Source organism: Mizuhopecten yessoensis, unplaced genomic scaffold (assembly GCF_002113885.1).
Source record: "Mizuhopecten yessoensis strain PY_sf001 unplaced genomic scaffold, ASM211388v2 scaffold1749, whole genome shotgun sequence".
NCBI lineage: Eukaryota > Metazoa > Mollusca > Bivalvia > Pectinida > Pectinidae > Mizuhopecten > Mizuhopecten yessoensis.
Window position 1 is genome coordinate 209,875 of NW_018404202.1, and position 23,711 is coordinate 233,585.

A 23,711-nucleotide genomic window follows, 5' to 3' on the forward strand; every position below is an offset into this window, starting at 1 on the left:
ATTATATAGGGCGCTATATATATGCTGTACATGTATATTATTATCATATTATTATGAAAAAAGGATAACGCGCACGATATAATATGTTCGTTGCCAATTGCGTTCATACTACCGTAAACGCCATCAAAATGAAGGTCAATTCTTGTATTTCGGCTATGTTTACCACAGGAATTGTAATTAACACATTTTTATCATATCACAAGATTAACATTAGGGTAGAATTTTAGAAAATGGTTGCTCGAAATTTCTTCCGACCGAGTAACCGGTTAATCGGTCAGTTTTGTAATCAAACAATAAACATCAACAGAAACAATGTATGTTTAGCTCCTGTCCTATTCAAAATGTATTTATAATTTTTATAATAATACATATATATAAATTATAATGATAGTTTACTCATGTATTTCAAGCTCTCAACATCTCAATGAAGGAAATACATACATGTGTAACCTCAGGCAGTGTATAGGCCACTTTGTTCAGAGCGGGGTGCAATACAAGCTACTCGAACTCTTATGCTATATTATGATTTACGTTTCACTCTGTGTTCAATGACTTAACATCCATTACTGTCACAAAACCTTTTCAATATACATACTGATCATGGAAGATACTTATCAACCGGAAATGAAGGTCACAATAGCTCTGTGACAGATTGGGAATAGTGCAGTAACGATAAATTCATGGTCTACTTTGAAATCACACAAGCCAACAATGCACACGGCATTTTAGACTACTTTTTACTTTATAAATTGTTTACCTTTATATAAAAGACACCGGACAACAAGGAGTCTACAAGGTATAAAAGCTGAACCATAGAGGCTATAAACCATCGTCGATATAATCGATCTATACCAAATTGTAAATGTAAAAATGGGATTCCTAACGGGATGGGGGAGAACTAAAGTCCTTGTAGTCTTCGGTCGTAGATCGGTTGCTGTAGGAATCAAAGATGGATGCCCAACAGTATTCAGCAGAGTCCTAGCACAGAAGGTAAATGCAAAGATTATAGACAACAGAGCGGCTCCATCGTGTATATCCTTTAATTATAAAGGTGTATCCGACTGGAACTGTGGAAAGATGTGTCCGCGTACTCCGAAATAATCTTCCCACAACAATTGAAAACTTCGTTGAGAAGCAACCATTTGACAATGAGAACTGTTAACTTGTTGAAGTCCCTCTGACGATGCTGGATATGCTCCCTTTATAAACAACCGTAACAGGAAGTCACCTTTAAACTCATACAGCCTACGACAGCGTCCGGTGTACAGGGAAGTTTTATTCCTGTACAAGAAACTTATTCTAACTATACTACATGTATACTTCAAAGTTCCATTTTTATGTAATTTCGTTTCGTCTGTTAGAGTTTACAAAATTACGAAAATGAAACTCAAGTATTTTGACAGTAATGAGTTTGTTTCTTGTGAGGTAAAGTTCATGGAAACATAAGAAGTATACCTACCATGTGACACACCTATTGAGTTACCCGATTACCTCGCCCATCCGGAGACACATAGATGTACTACACCAGGAAGGCAATCTAGAACTTCTACAGCATGGGACCTCTACACTTCCTTAGGTTGGTCGGGATACTGTTAACGCTTATATCTGAAGGTAAGTTTATAAAGGTACCCCAAAATGCACATATTCTAATCATTTCTCAGACATTTAACATTCACCGTTTCTTAACATTCACCTTAAAAGTAAAGAACCAATACCGTAATGAGTTCTAAATTTGTTTTCAATTAAGAATAAGTGATATCACAAGCATTAAATACGGTATAGCATACAGACGTTAAATGGTTAAGGATATCGTTTCCTTATTGACTAATATTTATAACAGGTGATTTAATACGGTCCGAAAACACACCTGTAAAATAGTGCTATGCAGGTGAGGCTGTCTGCTGTTATATATCTACTGATGGTTTGTGTGGCCAGTAAAGGCGAGAGCCAGGATGTCGACACACCTGCTGTTATTCTGTATAATCTATAATCTGTAACAAAGTCTAATATCACGGCATTGTCTATATCAGGTAACATTTACACACATTCCGCTGGCGTTTCTCAGTCCGTGACAAATGAAATTCTACCATCAAGGTTTTCCCTTTTAATAAACATTACTTCCTCTTTAAACTGTATAAACCATAAAACCCAACGACTGTAAAATAGGTATAAAAGCTACGATAAATCCCGATAAATCCAAAAACCCGTGTATACTAAATTGTTATACGTGTAACAGGAACGATAAATCCCGATAAACCCGAAAACTTAACACAAAATTAACCAAAGCAACACAAACAAACTAATGTTGAAAATACATTAAACTATACTGTACAACAAAATAAACTAAATTAAACTACACTGTACAACAAACTAAACTACATTAAACTACACTGTACAACAAGCTAAACTACATTAAACTACACTGTACGACAAACTCAACTACATTAAACTACACTGTACAACAAGCTAAACTACATTAAACTACACTGTACAACAAACTAAACTACATTAAACTACACTGTACAACAAACTAAACTACATTAAACTACACTGTACAACAAACTAAACTACATTAAACTACACTGTACAACAAACTAAACTACATTAAACTACACTGTACAACAAACTAAACTACATTAAACTACACTGTACAACAAACTAAACTACATTAAACTACACTGTACAACAAACTAAACTACATTAAACTACACTGTACAACAAACTAAACTACATTAAACTACACTGTACAACAAACTAAACTACATTAAACTACACTGTACAACAAACTAAACTACATTAAACTACACTGTACAACAAACTAAACTACATTAAACTACACTGTACAACAAACTAAACTACATTAAACTACACTGTACAACAAACTAAACTACATTAAACTACACTGTACAACAAACTAAACTACATTAAACTACACTGTACAACAAACTAAACTACATTAAACTACACTGTACAACAAACTAAACTACATTAAACTACACTGTACAACAAACTAAACTACATTAAACTACACTGTACAACAAACTAAACTACATTAAACTACACTGTACAACAAACTAAACTACATTAAACTACACTGTACAACAAACTAAACTACATTAAACTACACTGTACAACAAACTAAACTACATTAAACTACACTGTACAACAAACTAAACTACATTAAACTACACTGTACAACAAACTAAACTACATTAAACTACACTGTACAACAAACTAAACTACATTAAACTACACTGTACAACAAACTAAACTACATTAAACTACACTGTACAACAAACTAAACTACATTAAACTACACTGTACAACAAACTAAACTACATTAAACTACACTGTACAACAAACTAAACTACATTAAACTACACTGTACAACAAACTAAACTACATTAAACTACACTGTACAACAAACTAAACTACATTAAACTACACTGTACAACAAACTAAACTACATTAAACTACACTGTACAACAAACTAAACTACATTAAACTACACTGTACAACAAACTAAACTACATTAAACTACACTGTACAACAAACTAAACTACATTAAACTACACTGTACAACAAACTAAACTACATTAAACTACACTGTACAACAAACTAAACTACATTAAACTACACTGTACAACAAACTAAACTACATTAAACTACACTGTACAACAAACTAAACTACATTAAACTACACTGTACAACAAACTAAACTACATTAAACTACACTGTACAACAAACTAAACTACATTAAACTACACTGTACAACAAACTAAACTACATTAAACTACACTGTACAACAAACTAAACTACATTAAACTACACTGTACAACAAACTAAACTACATTAAACTACACTGTACAACAAACTAAACTACATTAAACTACACTGTACAACAAACTAAACTACATTAAACTACACTGTACAACAAACTAAACTACATTAAACTACACTGTACAACAAACTAAACTACATTAAACTACACTGTACAACAAACTAAACTACATTAAACTACACTGTACAACAAACTAAACTACATTAAACTACACTGTACAACAAACTAAACTACATTAAACTACACTGTACAACAAACTAAACTACATTAAACTACACTGTACAACAAACTAAACTACATTAAACTACACTGTACAACAAGCTAAACTACATTAAACTACACTGTACAACAAGCTAAACTACATTAAACTACACTGTACAACAAACTAAACTACATTAAACTACACTGTACAACAAACTAAACTACATTAAACTACACTGTACAACAAACTAAACTACATTAAACTACACTGTACAACAAACTAAACTACATTAAACTACACTGTACAACAAGCTAAACTACATTAAACTACACTGTACAACAAGCTAAACTACATGTACACTGTACAACAAACTAAACTTTGTTAAACTACACTGTACAACAAACTAAACTACATTAAACTACACTGTACAACAAGCTAAACTACATTAAACTACACTGTACCACAAACTAAACTACATCAAATTAAACCTAAACAATCTACACCAAACTAAGTCTTCAATAATTTCATCACGCATAAACTAAATGAACTTCACCAAACTATACCAAAATACATCAAACTTAACCAAACGAAACTATATAAGATAAAATAAATAACCTACAACAAACGCCCAATAATAACAACCGCCCCCCCCCCCCCCCCCCCCTACTTTACTTATGTATTATTCACTGCGTAGATAGATAGACGACAGGTTCATTTCAAGGTCACGACACCTTTCTAATTACGACCTTTGACCATAAGTAATGTCTTCTTTATTGGGCTCGTCACAAATTGAACCTTCGCATGTAGTAAAATGTATGATAGACAAGCGACACCGCCCCCTCAGTTGTCCTGCTTATGTATCTGCCGTCTTAAATGTTTGTTTGGGGGCGTTACCCACCCGAAACATGTGTTATCTTGTCAATGTATAGGATATCTACAATGCAAGTGAATAAAAGACCCAAAGGGCCTGGTTCTCGGCTTCCCTTAGTATCAAAGTGTGGGCTCATATCCTGTTAATGTGCCGACTGACACTATCTGTGTCACCTCGCACCTGCTTTGACCTGTATGTTAGGCTACGGGTGCAATCGACACGGTCCGCCTTCTAACATGTCTCACAAAACAACCCGCATCAGAGGACTGTAGAAACAGTGTTAGCTTAGTGATGACATCTTAAAATTAAAATTGTTCGAAGATTATATTTAATATCTTTTTCTATGCATCTCTCACGTTGATCATTTTCATTAATTGAAAATCAACGTCTTATTTTTGAGCAAATGTTATACATGTAATAGTTCCATCGTGATACAATTTTTTTAATTTAGCTACATTTTGTAATATATATTGTATGACGGGGCTGTACTACAGGCGGTGTAAACAGGAACATTTGTTTATCATCACACTTATAATAGAATTTTTTGTCATGAAATCAGAACGTATTTAACATGTTAACAAAGATATCAGGAAACACCTATTTTTTAGACAGCTTGTAATATACATGTACAGATGTAATTAGCGGCGTGCTTTATGCAATAAGGATGTAACCTATTTGCGTTCATTCTCGCATGGATTCTGTTAAAAAAAAACGTTCACGCCTTACAAAAAACCAAGCTGTTCAAAGAAACGCGGTAACACATATTGGAGAATATGTGTGTCAAATCATCGTATAATTGTAACATTTATTTCATTTCTTACAGTTAGTTAAAAAGAACGAAGAAACTCATTTTTTTATCTTTCTGAATTCTTCTACAAGATACAAGATACAAGAAACTTTATTTAACGTCGCATACAGGTAAATAAGGAACATTAGCTCTTGAGAGCTATTATTGCGACAAAAATATGTAAAAATAACAACAACATATGATATTACAAGTAAAGGGAGATCATCACATATATTAATAATAAAACAGTAATAATCATCACAGAAAGAGAAAGTATCCATATCCTATCACTAAGTGATTGGGAGTCCCCTACCCCCCGGGATATATATATATAAATAGTGTTAATGTATGAAAAGCATTAAATGTGATCACAGATAAGTAGTATTCAGAATAAGTAAATAAAAGACAAAGTTAATAGTGAATGAATACTTGTATATCACACAAGAATTACTTAGGACTTAGGATTAAAACACTATGAAGTGGAATATACATACAATGCTAATATAGCAAAGAATAAAAATTGACAGAATATACACTGTTATAGTGTGAATTAAAAATGATACCGAAATCAATTAACAAAATTGCGATTCATTTTTGAATTAACCGTTTCACCAGAGTGTCGAACTGCCTTATTTCAACGAGAACCAGGTAGTCGTGGTTTTCTATAATAAGTGAGAATCAGGTAGTCATTGTGTTCTATGGTTAGTGAGAACCAGGTAGTCATGATTTTCTATGGTAAGTGAGAACCAGGTAGTCGTGGTTTTCTATGGTAAGTGAGAAGCATGTAGTCATGGTTTTCTATGGTAAGTGAGAACAAGGTAGTCATGGTTTTATATGGTTAGTGAGAACCAGGTAGTCATTGTTTTCTATGGTAAGAGAGAACCAGGTAGTCATGGTTTTCTATAATTAGTGAGAATCAGGTAGTCATTGTTTTTTCTATGGTTAGTGAGAACCAGGTATTCATGTTTTGCTATGGGAAGAGAGAACCAGGTAGTCGTGGTTTTCTATGGTAAGTGAGAACCATGTAGTCATGGTTTTCTATGGTAAGTGAGAACCAGGTAGTCATGGTTTTCTATGGTTAGTGAGAACCAGGTAGTCATGGTTTTCTATAATTAGTGAGAATCAGGTAGTCATTGTTTTTTCTATGGTTAGTGAGAACCAGGTAGTCATGATTTTTTATGGTAAGTGAGAACCAGGTAGTCGTGGTTTTCTATAATTAGTGAGAATCAGGTAGTTATTGTTTTCTATGGTAAGTGTGAAACAGGTAGTCATGATTTTCTATGGTTAGTGAGAACCAAGTTTTCTTGGTTTTAATATTAATACTGAGAACTAGGTTTTCATTGTTTTATATTAATACTGTGAACTAGGGTTTCATGGTTTTATATTAATACTGTGAACTAGGGTTTCATGGTTTTATATTAAAACTGAGAACTAGGGTTTCATGGTTTATATTAATATTGTGAACTAGGGTTTCATGGTTTAATTTTTATACTGAGAACTAGGTTGTCATGGTTTTATATTAATACTGTGAACTAGGGTTTCATGGTTTTATATTAATACTGTGAACTAGGGTATCGTGATTTTATATTAATACTGAGAACTAGGGTTTCATGGTATTTCTATGGTTACGATTTTCGGTCAACATTTGAATTTGGCGTCAAGGCATATTTCCATAGATCTGAACAAGTTTTGATTTGAAAAGATTTACACGTATTAGTTCTTGATGTTTTGCTTTCGTTACCAATTTTTAGAAAAACCTTTTATTCAGAAGCTGTATAACAGAAGGGTATTTCGTAGTAAAAGTCCTCCTGTTTTCACCTGGTAACTCCAAATCTAAAAACTAGACGATTGTTTAGGGTACCTACTTTAAGACCACACATCAAACTAAACCTGCCGAACTCCATTACATTGTCCACAGTACGTGTGTAGACTAAAGACGTGTTCATATAAAGGTCACGACACCTTAAATGACCTCTGACCTCGTGTAATGTCATTCCGTACAAGGATCGTCACAATTAACCTTTAAATAGCATGTTCTCAGATATGTGATTGAAATACGACCCCGCACCATCAAAGTCAATTGTAAGTTGTCCCTCCCAAGTATATATCTAATTTACTCGTAAATGTGTGTTAGGGGGCGTTACCCACCCTTAATCCTAGTTACCTGACGAGTTTACTATACATTTACCGCGACATAAAAAACCGCCTGAAGGGTGAAGGTTATCTAAGTGACTTCAACCAGAGTCACTTCCAGACTATTTAAGTATATTTGTGTATTACATGTTACAATTCTGTCCCTACAGTTGGGTTCGTACATGTCAGAGAAAACTCAGCTCGATGGGTTCCATTATATAAACATGTTACCACTCTCATAGCAAGGTGCTTAGTTCTCTATTACACTAATACACGTGTTAACGAAATCTGATTCATCCGACTTCCTCATTCATTCGTCCGTTAATGAAAGTTTTCTTCTTCCGGTATTTCGACGTTCGTTATTGGTGTTATGAAGTCCTTTTGGTGCAAACTGTTGCCAAAATCACCATCCGAAATTGGCAGAAACCTGCCACAACCACTGTTTTCGCCATCTTGTTTAAAGCAAGTCTGACCAACATGTATCTCCTTGAGTCATAAAGTGTATATATCACGCAAACTTTGATTAGATGGTTGCGATGTGCAGCATGATAGGAGAATATGTTATCTGCGTGAGTTACACGTGTCGCATGAGGGATACATGTGATACGTGTGATACGTGTGATACGTGTGATACATGTGATACATGTGATACGTGTGATACATGTGATACATGTGATACGTGTGATACATGTGATACATGTGATACGTGTGATACATGTGATACATGTGATACGTGTGATACATGTGATACATGTGATACGTGTGATACATGTGATACATGTGATACGTGTGATACATGTGATACATGTGATACGTGTGATACATGTGATACATGTGATACGTGTGATACATGTGATACATGTGATACGTGTGATACATGTGATACATGTGATACGTGTGATACATGTGATACATGTGATACGTGTGATACATGTGATACATGTGATACGTGTGATACATGTGATACATGTGATACGTGTGATACATGTGATACATGTGATACGTGTGATACATGTGATACATGTGATACGTGTGATACATGTGATACATGTGATACGTGTGATACATGTGATACATGTGATACGTGTGATACATGTGATACATGTGATACGTGTGATACATGTGATACATGTGATACGTGTGATACATGTGATACATGTGATACGTGTGATACATGTGATACATGTGATACGTGTGATACATGTGATACATGTGATACGTGTGATACATGTGATACATGTGATACGTGTGATACATGTGATACATGTGATACGTGTGATACATGTGATACATGTGATACGTGTGATACATGTGATACATGTGATACGTGTGATACATGTGATACATGTGATACGTGTGATACATGTGATACATGTGATACGTGTGATACATGTGATACATGTGATACGTGTGATACATGTGATACATGTGATACGTGTGATACATGTGATACATGTGATACGTGTGATACATGTGATACATGTGATACGTGTGATACATGTGATACATGTGATACGTGTGATACATGTGATACATGTGATACGTGTGATACATGTGATACATGTGATACGTGTGATACATGTGATACATGTGATACGTGTGATACATGTGATACATGTGATACGTGTGATACATGTGATACATGTGATACGTGTGATACATGTGATACATGTGATACGTGTGATACATGTGATACATGTGATACGTGTGATACATGTGATACATGTGATACGTGTGATACATGTGATACATGTGATACGTGTGATACATGTGATACATGTGATACGTGTGATACATGTGATACATGTGATACGTGTGATACATGTGATACATGTGATACATGTGATACATGTGATACATGTGATACATGTGATACGTGTGATACATGTGATACATGTGATACGTGTGATACATGTGATACATGTGATACGTGTGATACATGTGATACATGTGATACATGTGATACATGTGATACATGTGATACATGTGATACGTGTGATACATGTGATACATGTGATACATGTGATACATGTGATACATGTGATACATGTGATACGTGTGATACATGTGATACGTGTGATACATGTGATACATGTGATACATGTGATACATGTGATACATGTGATACATGTGATACGTGTGATACATGTGATACATGTGATACGTGTGATACATGTGATACATGTGATACATGTGATACGTGTGATACATGTGATACGTGTGATACATGTGATACGTGTGATACGTGTATCTCACTTGGGTTTACTCAGTGACGTATACTATAAATTATGACGTCACAATAAAGACGAAATACATGTAAATCCTGTACGTCTTAGCTAGCATTTTTTAATATAAAATTAAAACTATCATTTATAGCACGTGACACAAATAAATTTACACATAATCAGATTTCTATTCAATCACGGAAGTCATGCAACATGTACCATCTCCGTACGATGGTATCGTCAGTTTAATGCCGTGTAAACGTGATCACAGTGAGGGCCAGTGTTTTCCTTGTAATTCACGGTGAGAAAGAGCTATGAAAACAACTATATATTGTCGTCCGACTGACGTTTGATTTTATTCATAAAATTAATATTTCCTTTGTACAGCCCTCAGATAAATAATAGATATACCTACCAACTGAAAACTTATTATAAACCAACAACAGCAAGAATCATTACACATGAATGTTTTCTGATCGAAAATGTCCGGATTTTTCCCTCAAATTATAATCAATGATCACGTGAGGTCCAATTCATATCCAGACGGAATATCCCGAATAGTTCCCGTTCGCCGTCCGTCGTCTCACAGAACGGGTAACCATAGAAATAACTTTCTTGTTCCCGCAAAAATTATTGTTCCACCACCTGGTAAAATAGTCAGTTTAAAACATATCTTAAATCACGAAATTAGACCACGAAGATCGTTGAAATCATATTTCTCTCTGCATCGTTTAACCTTTATTTGTTCAAACATTCTTGACGGTATGCACACCGTTCCGTTCAAGCCTAATCTCCAAGATGCGTTACTGCGCGTCATGGAATATGTTTGAGCGTAGCTGTGTTGCATACCATCAAGACTTTTCAAATGAAGCATTTCATATTTTAAGTACATACGTACTTAAAGGTGTGATAGGTATACATGTAGGTTTGAGAAGTTGTCAATGCGTTACATCTTACAAAACAAAACAGTAATGTACAGCTGTAATATGATATATGCTCCATAGAAGCCGGTAACCATATCGGTTACTGAACTGTAATGGGGCCACACATCAAAAAAAGAAGCCTGCACATAGCGCATCACGCACCCATACTTAGCACTGTACAGACCAAGGTAAGATCACCCGGAAACAGCATTGTAAGACACTTCCCCACCAAAGTGACTGGTTAAACCTGTCCCGGTACATTATGTACAATAGATTGAAGCAAATAAACGGGACAGCTCACATTTGTACATCAATTAAGCTTGTAGAGTAAGATTTCATTACGACTTTTAACATGAATTTTATTATTCATACGAGTCACATTCCGGACGGGGACAGGGAACCAACGTGTAGACTATGTCATCTTAATACTGTAGTCATAATTGTTGTTTTAAATAATTGTTAATTAATAAACACATCAATGGTGTATAAGCTTTTCTCTCACTAACATCAACCAACTGAGGGTAGGCAGAATTATGTTTCAAAGATTGTCCAATATCAGAGGATAGTGAAATGGACAAGTGCTGGTGACACTTTACCCTCTACGGAATGCGATATATAAATGTATACACTATGGAAAGATGATTTTGCAAAATACGTTGAATTTGAACTGGGTACACGACGGGAAAGGGGCTTTTGTAATTTATATTTGAAAAAAAGATATGTTTATCTTAAAACACAGCGATAAGATAGGTATATATGTGTACTCTTTGGAACACGATGGTTTCTCGTCAGCAGACATTCACAAACAACGGCGATATATAATATACTCATAAGGTCAGCGTCGTATAGATAGCACCAGGGAAGGGCTTTAAAGCTGAGGGTGTTGGCAGATGAAGTAGAGTATGGACTCCAACATTCCGCCCTGGACTGTAAGGTTTTATGGCTGAATCCCTACGATTATGTTACATTGGAAAACATATGTGTAAACATTGAGTAATAAAATAGTGTTTTCACCAGGGACATCAACAGATACCCTGGACGACGCGGACAAGAAAACCAATACCCGACATAAAAATCTGCAGGATATAGTATCGTAAGTTTTTAAGGGCCGTGTAACCGAATACAATTCCAGAAAAGTGGTCTACTCGGCTGACCTGCGGGTTAAATTTGATATTCCGACATTCTTTAGACATTGCTCACACTACCGAGAACGTCACCGAGGGAAAACAAAAATCCAGTTATTTATAAAAGAAAAGGGAGAAAAAAATATCGTCTAGAAACCTATAGCCTTTTGTAATAAACGTCTGTTTAAAGTTAACTACAGAAACACACGGACAAGGTAAGATGTACAGATGTATGTGATAAGGTACCGTAGATCAGGTTATCTATGTCAAATAATGGAGGAATTCCGGCGCTTATGCATACAGCCATTATAATGTGTATTACTGATTCGAGATATTATGTTATAGAAGGAAAAGTCCCAGTTGATATCTTATGGAACATGGACTTTTCTTTCCTTTTCCATATAAATCAATATCAATCTTCAAAACGCCGTTAATCTTAAATTCGAATGTTGACGATAATTGTACTATATAATATAAACTTTATTTATTTTATAACAATTACGAAACAAGTTATTTCAACTTATAAATCACTCTTGTTGGCCCGGATTGAAGCGCGCTTAGGGTCTTAATGTAGGAGGAAACCGGAGTACACGGGGAAAACCCACGTGGTCGGGCAGGTGACCCTATACCTTTTCACGTCCAATCGGGAATCGAACCCCGGTCGCCTTGGTGAAAGGCGAGTGCGCTATCCACTGCACCACCGACCATCCAATATATATATATATAATTGTACTAGAACCATCTGACACTCCAAGAAGACCTGCTGCTCGAGATTAAAGAATGGGGTATGGCGTTCAATGCCAGTAAGTGCTATACATAAAGTCTTAGACAGAAGTAATTACTGGTTAAATAACACCGTGTCAAAGAAATTGTCATCAGCCTCTTACCCAGACCTCCAAATAGCATCAGACCTTGCGCAGCCATTGACACTATCATATTACATGTACGTAATAAGACAAGCTCCACCCGGAACCAGGCCGTAGATATATCCGTATATCCGAAACTTAATCAGCAATATAAAAAGTAGGCTTATTACATATGAATTTTAGCGCTACGCAGTATTCATAATTGGACTGTATTTTATAAAATATTGTAAAACGCGCAAACTTAACCTTGCAGTTGGAGCCTTGCCGAATGATTGCGAGCTGCTTGGAAACATAGACGGATATTCCTGTAAGTATCAGACTTCATATGTGTAGCTACCGGCTTGAGTTGTTATCAAACTTTTACGGTACTAGAACATTTTTCTAGTTCACTGGTCCGGACAGTTGGCACACGCTGTACTACAGCAACGTTGTGAGATAAAGTTTGGCTAGTGAAAGGTGTATTTAATTACTTATATTTAAAAACAAATGTCTGGCAAGGGCAACACCCAATCATCTTACATGACACAGAAAGAAGAATGTCCTTCCGAAAATAAGATTTTCTAGTGTACACAACAGGTCAAAGCCTCGTTCTGGAAAACACAAATCGAACCCCTGTTTTGCATTTATCTGCACATGAACCACCAGTACCGTATATTAGATTCTATAATTTGTATTAACAGAGAACTCTGGCATATGGTTATTAGACCTTTATGATAAGGAGTGGTGCTCAATGAGTAGTCAAACTATCTTTACATATACAGACGTGTTCTTGGTTGATAGATTTATAATGGAACACATCCATCCAAAACCATTATGTTCTTTAACTTCTATTGTATTATAATGTATTAAGAAATATATAATATGCACGTATAGCAAGCAATGATGAAATGATAAATTTATCATATGAAGCCATTTCGTCTTTAAGTGAGCAAGATATGTGCTGGAGGGACAAGCCTGGGCCGAAGTGTCCTCGTCGACATGTATGATACCAATGACCTCGGTCTGAGCACGTGCGGGTGTAAGGTTTTGGTACATTCACCATCTGGAACTACGTCTTTATCAATTTCGAATTTTAAAGACCTGGGACCAAACTCTGGTTGTGAATCATATGTAGAAGTTCAGCGAGCTAACGGAGAAAAGATTACTGGGCAGTGTCACTATGTAGCGGAGAGCATGACGGTAGAGGACGGTGACGTCATCACGATGACGCTGTTCCGACAGCCACAAAGTGACTCCAGATATTGCGTATCACTAACACTGGGTAAGCAGGCTGTTGGATGTACTATATACAGTGTATTTTGTTATCATCACTTTTATTTGCCTTCCTTTAGAGAAACGTTAGTTTTTAATTTAGTGTATTCTAAGAAACTTACAACATTATGTGCTATTCCCTATTATTATAATGTAGCATTTTATACCAAGCTATGATTGCGCTGTTTAACATGTCGTTTTGGTATCGATCTTTTTCAGAAAACATTTTGTCGACTGCCAATGTAACGTGTTCTAATGATATACAAACTACCTCTACACTCACCACGACAGCATCAACCTCCACAACAACGTCAACACCAGTTACAGCGTCTTCTACTCCAATACCAACTACAACGCAAAATAACACATCAAAAACAACCTACCTACAGCCTACAACAAATCAGCCTTCATCTCAACAACCAACAACATCGCAACTTACCACACCGCAACCCAATACAAAACAACCAACGACAACTCTAACCACTACAAAACAACCAACAACAACTCTAACCACTACAACTACACTCCAAACCACAGCAAAAGAACCAACTCAGTCTTCGACATCCCAAGATATCATAATGGCGTCTTCTAGTAGCACTAAGCTAATCTCACCGCCGGTAACCACTTCCGGTACAACAATTCGCGGGGACGCCACGAACAAGATGAACACAAGCCAGGGCAACCGTGAGTTATATACCGAATCGTTCCTACGTAAAGTAGCTGTTGCATTTGTTTACTATTATCATTGTTATTGTTTGTTTTGTTTTTTTCTTACTTGATAAATCAACCACAGGGCACTGTAACACGAGTCTACCCTCACCATAGTATATATAGAGGGGACGGATCCACCATAGTATATATAGGGAGGACGGATCCACCATAGTATATATAGGGGGGACGGATCCACCATAGTATATATAGGGAGGACGGATCCACCATAGTATATATAGGGGGGACGGATCCACCATAGTATATATAGGGGGGACGGATCCACCATAGTATATATAGGGGGGACGGATCCACCATAGTATATATAGGGGGGACGGATCCACCATAGTATATATAGGGGGGACGGATCCACCATAGTATATATAGGGGGGACGGATCCACCATAGTATATATAGGGGGGACGGATCCACCATAGTATATATAGGGGGGACGGATCCACCATAGTATATATAGGGGGGACGGATCCACCATAGTATATATAGGGGGGACGGATCCACCATAGTATATATAGGGGGGACGGATCCACCATAGTATATATAGGGGGGACGGATCCACCATAGTATATATAGGGGGGACGGATCCACCATAGTATATATAGGGGGGACGGATCCACCATAGTATATATAGGGGGGACGGATCCACCATAGTATATATAGGGGGGACGGATCCACCATAGTATATATAGGGGGGACGGATCCACCATAGTATATATAGGGGGGACGGATCCACCATAGTATATATAGGGGGGACGGATCCACCATAGTATATATAGGGGGGACGGATCCACCATAGTATATATAGGGGGGACGGATCCACCATAGTATATATAGGGGGGACGGATCCACCATAGTATATATAGGGGGGACGGATCCACCATAGTATATATAGGGGGGACGGATCCACCATAGTATATATAGGGGGGACGGATCCACCATAGTATATATAGGGGGGACGGATCCACCATAGTATATATAGGGGGGACGGATCCACCATAGTATATATAGGGGGGACGGATCCACCATAGTATATATAGGGGGGACGGATCCACCATAGTATATATAGGGGGGACGGATCCACCATAGTATATATAGGGGGGACGGATCCACCATAGTATATATAGGGGGGACGGATCCACCATAGTATATATAGGGGGGACGGATCCACCATAGTATATATAGGGGGGACGGATCCACCATAGTATATATAGGGGGGACGGATCCACCATAGTATATATAGGGGGGACGGATCCACCATAGTATATATAGGGGGGACGGATCCACCATAGTATATATAGGGGGGACGGATCCACCATAGTATATATAGGGGGGACGGATCCACCATAGTATATATAGGGGGGACGGATCCACCATAGTATATATAGGGGGGACGGATCCACCATAGTATATATAGGGGGGACGGATCCACCATAGTATATATAGGGGGGACGGATCCACCATAGTATATATAGGGGGGACGGATCCACCATAGTATATATAGGGGGGACGGATCCACCATAGTATATATAGGGGGGACGGATCCACCATAGTATATATAGGGGGGACGGATCCACCATAGTATATATAGGGGGGACGGATCCACCATAGTATATATAGGGGGGACGGATCCACCATAGTATATATAGGGAGGACGGATCCACCATAGTATATATAGGGGGGACGGATCCACCATAGTATATATAGGGGGGACGGATCCACCATAGTATATATAGGGAGAACGGATCCACCATAGTATATATAGGGGGGAGGATCCACCATAGTATATATAGGGAGAACGGATCCACCATAGTATATAAAGGGGGGACGGTTCCACTATAGTATATATAGGGAGGACGGATACACCATAGTATATATAGGGTGGACGGATCCACCATAGTATATATAGGGAGGACGGATCCACCATAGTATATATAGGGAGGAGGATCCACCATAGTATATATAGGGGGGACGGATCCACTATAGTATATATATAGGGAGGACGGATTCACCATAGTATATATAGGGGGGACGGATCCACCATATATAGGGGGGACGGATCCACCATAGTATATATAGGGGGACGGATCCACCATAGTATATATAGGGAGGACGGATTCACCATAGTATATATAGGGAGGACAAATCCACCATAGTATGTATAGGGGGGACGGATCTACCATAGTATATATAGGGGGGACGGATCCACCATAGTATATATAGGGAGGACGGTCCCACCATAGTATATATAGGGGGGACGGATCCACCATAGTATATATAGGGGGAAGGATCCACCAAAGTATATATAGGGAGGACGGATCCACCCTAGTATATATAGGGAGGACGGATCCACCGTAGTATATATAGGGGGGAGGAACCACCATAGTATATATAGGGAGGACGGATCCACCCTAGTATATATAGGGAGGACGGATCCACCATAGTATAAATAGGGGGTAGGATCCACCATAGTATATATAGGGATGATGGATCCACCATAGTATATATAGGGAGGCGGATCCACCATAGTATATATAGGGAGCACGGTCCCACCATAGTATATATAGGGGGGACGGTTCCACCATAGTATATATAGGGGGAGGATCCACCATAGTATATATAGAGGGGACGGATCCACAATAGTATATATAGGGAGGACGGTCCCACCATAGTATATATAGGGGGGACGGACCCACCATAGTATATATAGGGAGGAGGATCCACCATAGTATATATAGGGGGACCGGTCCACCATAGTATATATAGGGAGGAAGGATCCACCATAGTATATATAGGGAGGACGGCTCCACCATAGAATATATAGGGGGGCGGATCCCCCATAGTATATATTGGGGGGACGGATCCCCCATAGTATATAAAGGGGGGAGGATCCACCATAGTATATAAAGGGAGGACGGATCCACCATAGTATATATCGGGGGACGGAACCACCATAGTATACATAGGGAGGACGGATCCACCATAGTATAAATAGGGGGTAGGATCCACCATAGTATATATAGGGAAGACGGATCCACCATAGTATATATAGGGAAGACGGATCCACCATAGTATATATAGGGGGGCGGATCCACCATAGTATATATAGGGGGGCGGGACCAACAAAGTATATATAGGGAGGAAGGATCCACCATAGTATATATAGGGAAGACGGATCCACCATAGTATATATAGGGAGGCGGATCCACCATAGTATATATAGGGAGCACGGTCCCACCATAGTATATATAGGGGGGACGGACCCACCATAGTATATATAGGGAGGACGGCTCCACCATAGAATATATAGGGGGGCGGATCCCCCATAGTATATATTGGGGGGACGGATCCCCCATAGTATATAAAGGGGGGAGGATCCACCATAGTATATATAGAGGGGACGGATCCACAATAGTATATATAGGGGGGACGGATCCACAATAGTATATATAGGGAGGACAAATCCACCATAGTATATATAGGGGGGACGGATTCACCATAGTATATATAGGGGGGACGGATCCACCATAGTATATATAGGGGGACGGAACCACCATAGTATATATAGGGAGGACGGATCCACCATAGTATATATAGGGGGGACGGATCCACAATAGTATATATAGGGAGGACGGATCCACACATTTAGTTGTGTTTCCATGACTACAAAAAGTTTTAGAATCGTCGACGATATTCTGGTATCGTTTTGATCTTTAGATGATATATTATAAAATGTTGTACCCGGAAATATGATTAACACAAAATGTTCCCTTTTAACTAACGATGTGTAATAGAAACAGCGTAACATTTATGACGGTTGTTTTTCCTAAGTTAGATAATTAAATAAATTTCAATCTTTGTAACAATAGTAATCGTTTCAAAGTAATGTCCCGCCTTCTTGGCTTGCTACAATGGCCGAAAGTCGTGTTGCGTTCATTTGATAAAATAAGTCATAGCTTAAAAAGGCATTGGAACGTTTTCCTAATCGTACCTCAGAGTACAGAGTTTTAAATAGTCATTATCACTTGGTGTTAATGTTAAGTGTAGTTCTATATCTAGAGCATGTCAAACATTCAAAATAAATAAATAAATAAATATCTCTTTTGACATGAGTTCCGATAAATCCTGTCGAATGTGTCTTTTGCAGTAGACATCATCATCCCGACAGTTGTTGGCGGATTTTTTCTCCTTGTCGTGATCCTAGTTATCCGTGTGTTCTGTCGCCGGTGAGTATCCCTAGCTGACAGTACTGTATTCAAGGTTGATCTACAAGATTATTTGATTTTCCATATATTTGTGTACCACATAAAAGTGTGCCGTAGTACACAGATAACGAACACTTCTGAAGTCATCAAATATCTCATGAGAATTTTGAAGCTTGCAATTTATTAATCGGTCATGATAGAAAATGTTACATACACACGTGTTAGATTTTGGCCGTGGTGGCCAAGTGGTTAAGGAGCCTGACATTCTGCTGCCACTAGCCCTCCACCACTGGGTCGCGGGTTCGAGACCTACGTGGGGCAGTCGCCAGGTACTGGCTGTAGGTCGGTGGTTTTTTCTATAGAAACTCCGGATTTCCTACACCGCCAAAACCTGGCACGTCCTTAATGACCATAGCTGTTGATAGGACGTAAAACACAAACAAACCCAACCGTGATTTGAAACACGGTTGTCAGCTACACGTCTGTGCTGAGGTATTTACCTACACTGCAAAATTAAGGAAAAATTGCTTCGTCAGTTTGATGAACCTAAATAAAAATATCTTTATAACATCAACAATTCTTTATACTGCTTTTGTGTAAAAATAATGATGAGCTTCATTGTTTAATGGATATCCATGAAAAACCAATGAAAACACTAATCTTATTTAAAACGTGATCTTCGATGGTAAAGTGTTCAAAATCCATTTTTAAGCGAAACAATTTGTAAGTTTTATACTATTTTCCTTCATTTCAGTGAGAAACAGACCTACAGGGGAATGCAGACTTATTCCAATCCAGATTACAGTCAGTTTACAAGCCTTAAGTCTCACTTTGACCGTTCCGTTCACAACAGAAGCGATGAAGACATGAAGGAAATCGTCCTTCATGACTATTCAGCATTCCCTAGCTCACCTCCACCCTGCGATATGTACCCAGCTGGAACCACACCAGTTCATCCTATCGCATATAAAAACAATACATATGATAACCCTCTCTTTGACGACACCACAGACTCAGAGACTAGTTTATCAGAAGGGAGCGCGTCAGCAGTGGTTGTTGCTTCCGGAAATAGTTCTACAATTGAAGTAGGTGTTTCCAATGCCGGTCTGGAAACTCCCAGTTACGCGGTGGTAAATAAAGCTTCAGGTGGAAATAATATTACTTTTATACAGATATAATTACGACAATCAGAATTGTTGTGAACACGACTGTAGCTGATCCGGCTATATTCGTCATCTTGCCGTTTGAGTACTTTCAGTACATTTGTTTCTTAATTGTGTTGTCCTTGAGAGCTAAGGAAAGAACATTGATTAACAAATTAGTTAGTTATATAGTTATTAACTTTCCTCTAAATAAACGCCAGTTTTTTATGACCGAACAAAATTTCAAGTTAGCTTCACAAATGCTATTAGTCAGTATGCGCATGACCGGAAATACCGCGAGTCAATTGTTAATGGTTAGTGGTTAAGACGTTTTTGGTCATGCGCATACTAACTATTTTTTTCTTTCAAAATGTTTTATTTCAATAATTTGCAACTTTTTTTTATATACTTAGCATCTACATCACTACATCATTCTTCATCTTGTAACAAACATACATTGTTTTACATATCACTACATCATTCTTCATCTTATAACCAGCATACACTGTTCTATACATCATTCTTCATCTTATAACCAGCATACACTGTTCTATACATCATTCTTCATCTTATAACCAGCATACACTGTTCTATACATCATTCTTCATCTTATAACCAGCATACACTGTTCTATACATCATTCTTCATCTTATAACCAGCATACACTGTTCTATACATCATTCTTCATCTTATAACCAGCATACACTGTTCTATACATCATTCTTCATCTTATAACCAGCATACACTGTTCTATACATCATTCTTCATCTTATAACCAGCATACACTGTTCTATACATCATTCTTCATCTTATAACCAGCATACACTGTTCTATACATCATTCTTCATCTTATAACCAGCATACACTGTTCTATACATCATTCTTCATCTTATAACCAGCATACACTGTTCTATACATCATTCTTCATCTTATAACCAGCATACACTGTTCTATACATCATTCTTCATCTTATAACCAGCATACACTGTTCTATACATCATTCTACTTCATTCTTATTACCAGTATACATTGTTTTTTATTATGTAAATTTTCATCAGATTGAAATATCAAAAACTAAAAAGTACAATGACTATATGTTATTCTTGCGTTCCATGTAAACTATATATATATATAATTTCCTTTTCATTCCAATTATCACACAGGCACATCCATTCACTCATTATTTCCATTATTTAGAAAAGGTAAATTTAAAAAGAGACTGTACATAATATAAAAGCATAACCTATCCAAACAATTCGTTTTGTACTTCATTACAGTAGCAACATAATTGTATTTGTATTAATTATAGTTGTGATTTCAATGAATGAATTAAAGCAATGAATGTATAATGTTGTCTGTTTGAACTTATTATATTATCCGCTGTATTTTTCAATTGGTTTCTTATTCTATTACATTTGTAAATAATGATAGTGGAATTTAATCTTCATTTTCAAATATCTGTAGATTTCTTGCCTTCCAAATTAGCCATTTAGACTGAAATATGATTAGATTACATAGTTTATTTATATTATCATTATATTCTGAGACACCAAAGATTCTTTCCTTTTCTGTTAAACTTATATGTACATTGCTTGTTGCTAGACATTCATTTAGTTATTGTTCTATCCTGAACCAAATTGTTTCACTAAACATGCACCCACTAAAAAGATGTTGTTGGGGTTTCAGGTACTTCTTTACCAAAGTTACATAGGCCATTTGATATCTGCATTCATTTCTGTGTAGCCTTCTCCACTGAAAATCCTTGATTTTCCTATCAATGATAGTGTTTTTTTATAGAGAGCCAGACGGCATTCCAGTCCAATGCAAAAAGATCATTCCATTTCTGAAGGGATTTTATCTCTTTACTATTTTGATACAATATATATTTAATTGTTTTGTTTAAACACTTGTTCATGGCTAAAATGCTGTTTTTATAAGTGTAAACTAAGTCATCTGAAACTTTTAAAGGCACTAATATTGTTTTCATTATTATTTTGTAGTATGTTTTTCCACTCGGACGGACGGGGCCCTCTGATTTTTGAGAATTCCAACATCCAGTTATATTTACTTTTTAACTTTTTCGGTAATTGTTCTGATGAAATAACGTTATTTTGTCCAACATTTCAGATATGTTTTATCTTTGTTATTCCACTCCTTGCTCAATTTTTGAATAAAAAGTGGACTATTTTTTAATAATAAATTATTATTCCCAAATAAATTTTGGTTAAGGACATCTTCTGCACTGCTTACTGTTACTTTTTAGCAGTTTTTGCCAATGCCTAATTCCCTCTCGATAAATTGCCAGATTTTTTTTCAACTCGAAATTATGAGTGTTGCTGCATCTACATAAGAAATAATTTGTATTGTAAGCTCTGTCATAGCTTTGCAGAAAATGTTTACCTAGTATGTTCCACGTCTGTATTTCACTATGAATTACTCTATATATTAGTTTGATTCTATTCATTGTAACAATTATCTCTATATCAGTCATATTTAACCCTCCCTGTCCCTTTTCTAAATAAGTAGTTTATTTTGCCACTTTATTTATTTTACTACCCCAAAGAAATTCATGTATTAATTTGTTTATTTTTTTATCTTCAGGTATGATGTTTTGTGCTAATTCATAAGTTAACCGAGAGCATAGTAGGGATTTGATTGTTGGAGTTTTCCCTTCTTACATTGTATGTCAAATTTCTCACTTTCCATGAAATGATTATGTTTTCATATTTTTAAAATTTTACTCTACCACAGCCTTGTTTTATCTATACTATATCCATGAAATATTCCTAATACCTTGATATTGTCTCTGACCCATGATATATCTGTATAGTTTGGGGGTCTTTGCTTCCAGCTGCCTATGTACAGGCCTTTTGTTTTCTTTCTATTTACCCGTGCACCTGATGCTATCTCATATTTTTCTAAAATCTTGAATAAAAACGACAGTGAATTTTCTTTACCTAGAAACAGTTGTGAATCATCTGCAAACATGCTTATTTTTGTTTAAATGTATATATTATTTACTTCCGGAAGGACAACACCTATTATATTTTTATCTTTCCTTATGGAGCAGGCAAGTGCCTCTGCCTGAATTATATATAAAATTGGTGCCAAAGGGCATCCTTGTTTTACAGAACGTGATAGGTTAAAGAAATTGGACATATGGCCATTTGTTAGATTACAGCTTTTGGAATATTTGTAGGTCATATTAATGTACTCTATCATTGTTTTTCCAAAATTAAATTTCCTTAAACTGTTCTCTAACCAGCTCCATTCTACTCTAACAAACGCTTTCTGTTGATCAAGTTAAATTATTATCCCTCCCTTCTTTTCTATATCAGTATATTCAATAATATCGGACAGCAATCGTATAGATTCCTAACATACTAACTAATTAGTGGCGGCAGTACCTTGAGGTAATT

General features: G+C 36.8%; 1 protein-coding gene across 1 annotated transcript; it reads left to right on the top strand.

Moving 5' to 3' along the window:
* The first annotated feature begins 1,012 nt into the window (after positions 1-1,012).
* LOC110467487 (endochitinase A-like) lies at positions 1,013-20,715 on the top strand. Its single transcript, XM_021524694.1, has 6 exons — positions 1,013-1,611; positions 13,226-13,279; positions 13,898-14,233; positions 14,443-14,907; positions 19,093-19,171; positions 19,905-20,715. The coding sequence occupies exons 1-6, from the start codon at positions 1,554-1,556 to the stop codon at positions 20,326-20,328; spliced, it is 1,416 nt and encodes a 471-aa protein (XP_021380369.1). The 5' UTR covers positions 1,013-1,553; the 3' UTR covers positions 20,329-20,715.
* The last annotated feature ends 2,996 nt before the right edge of the window (positions 20,716-23,711 follow it).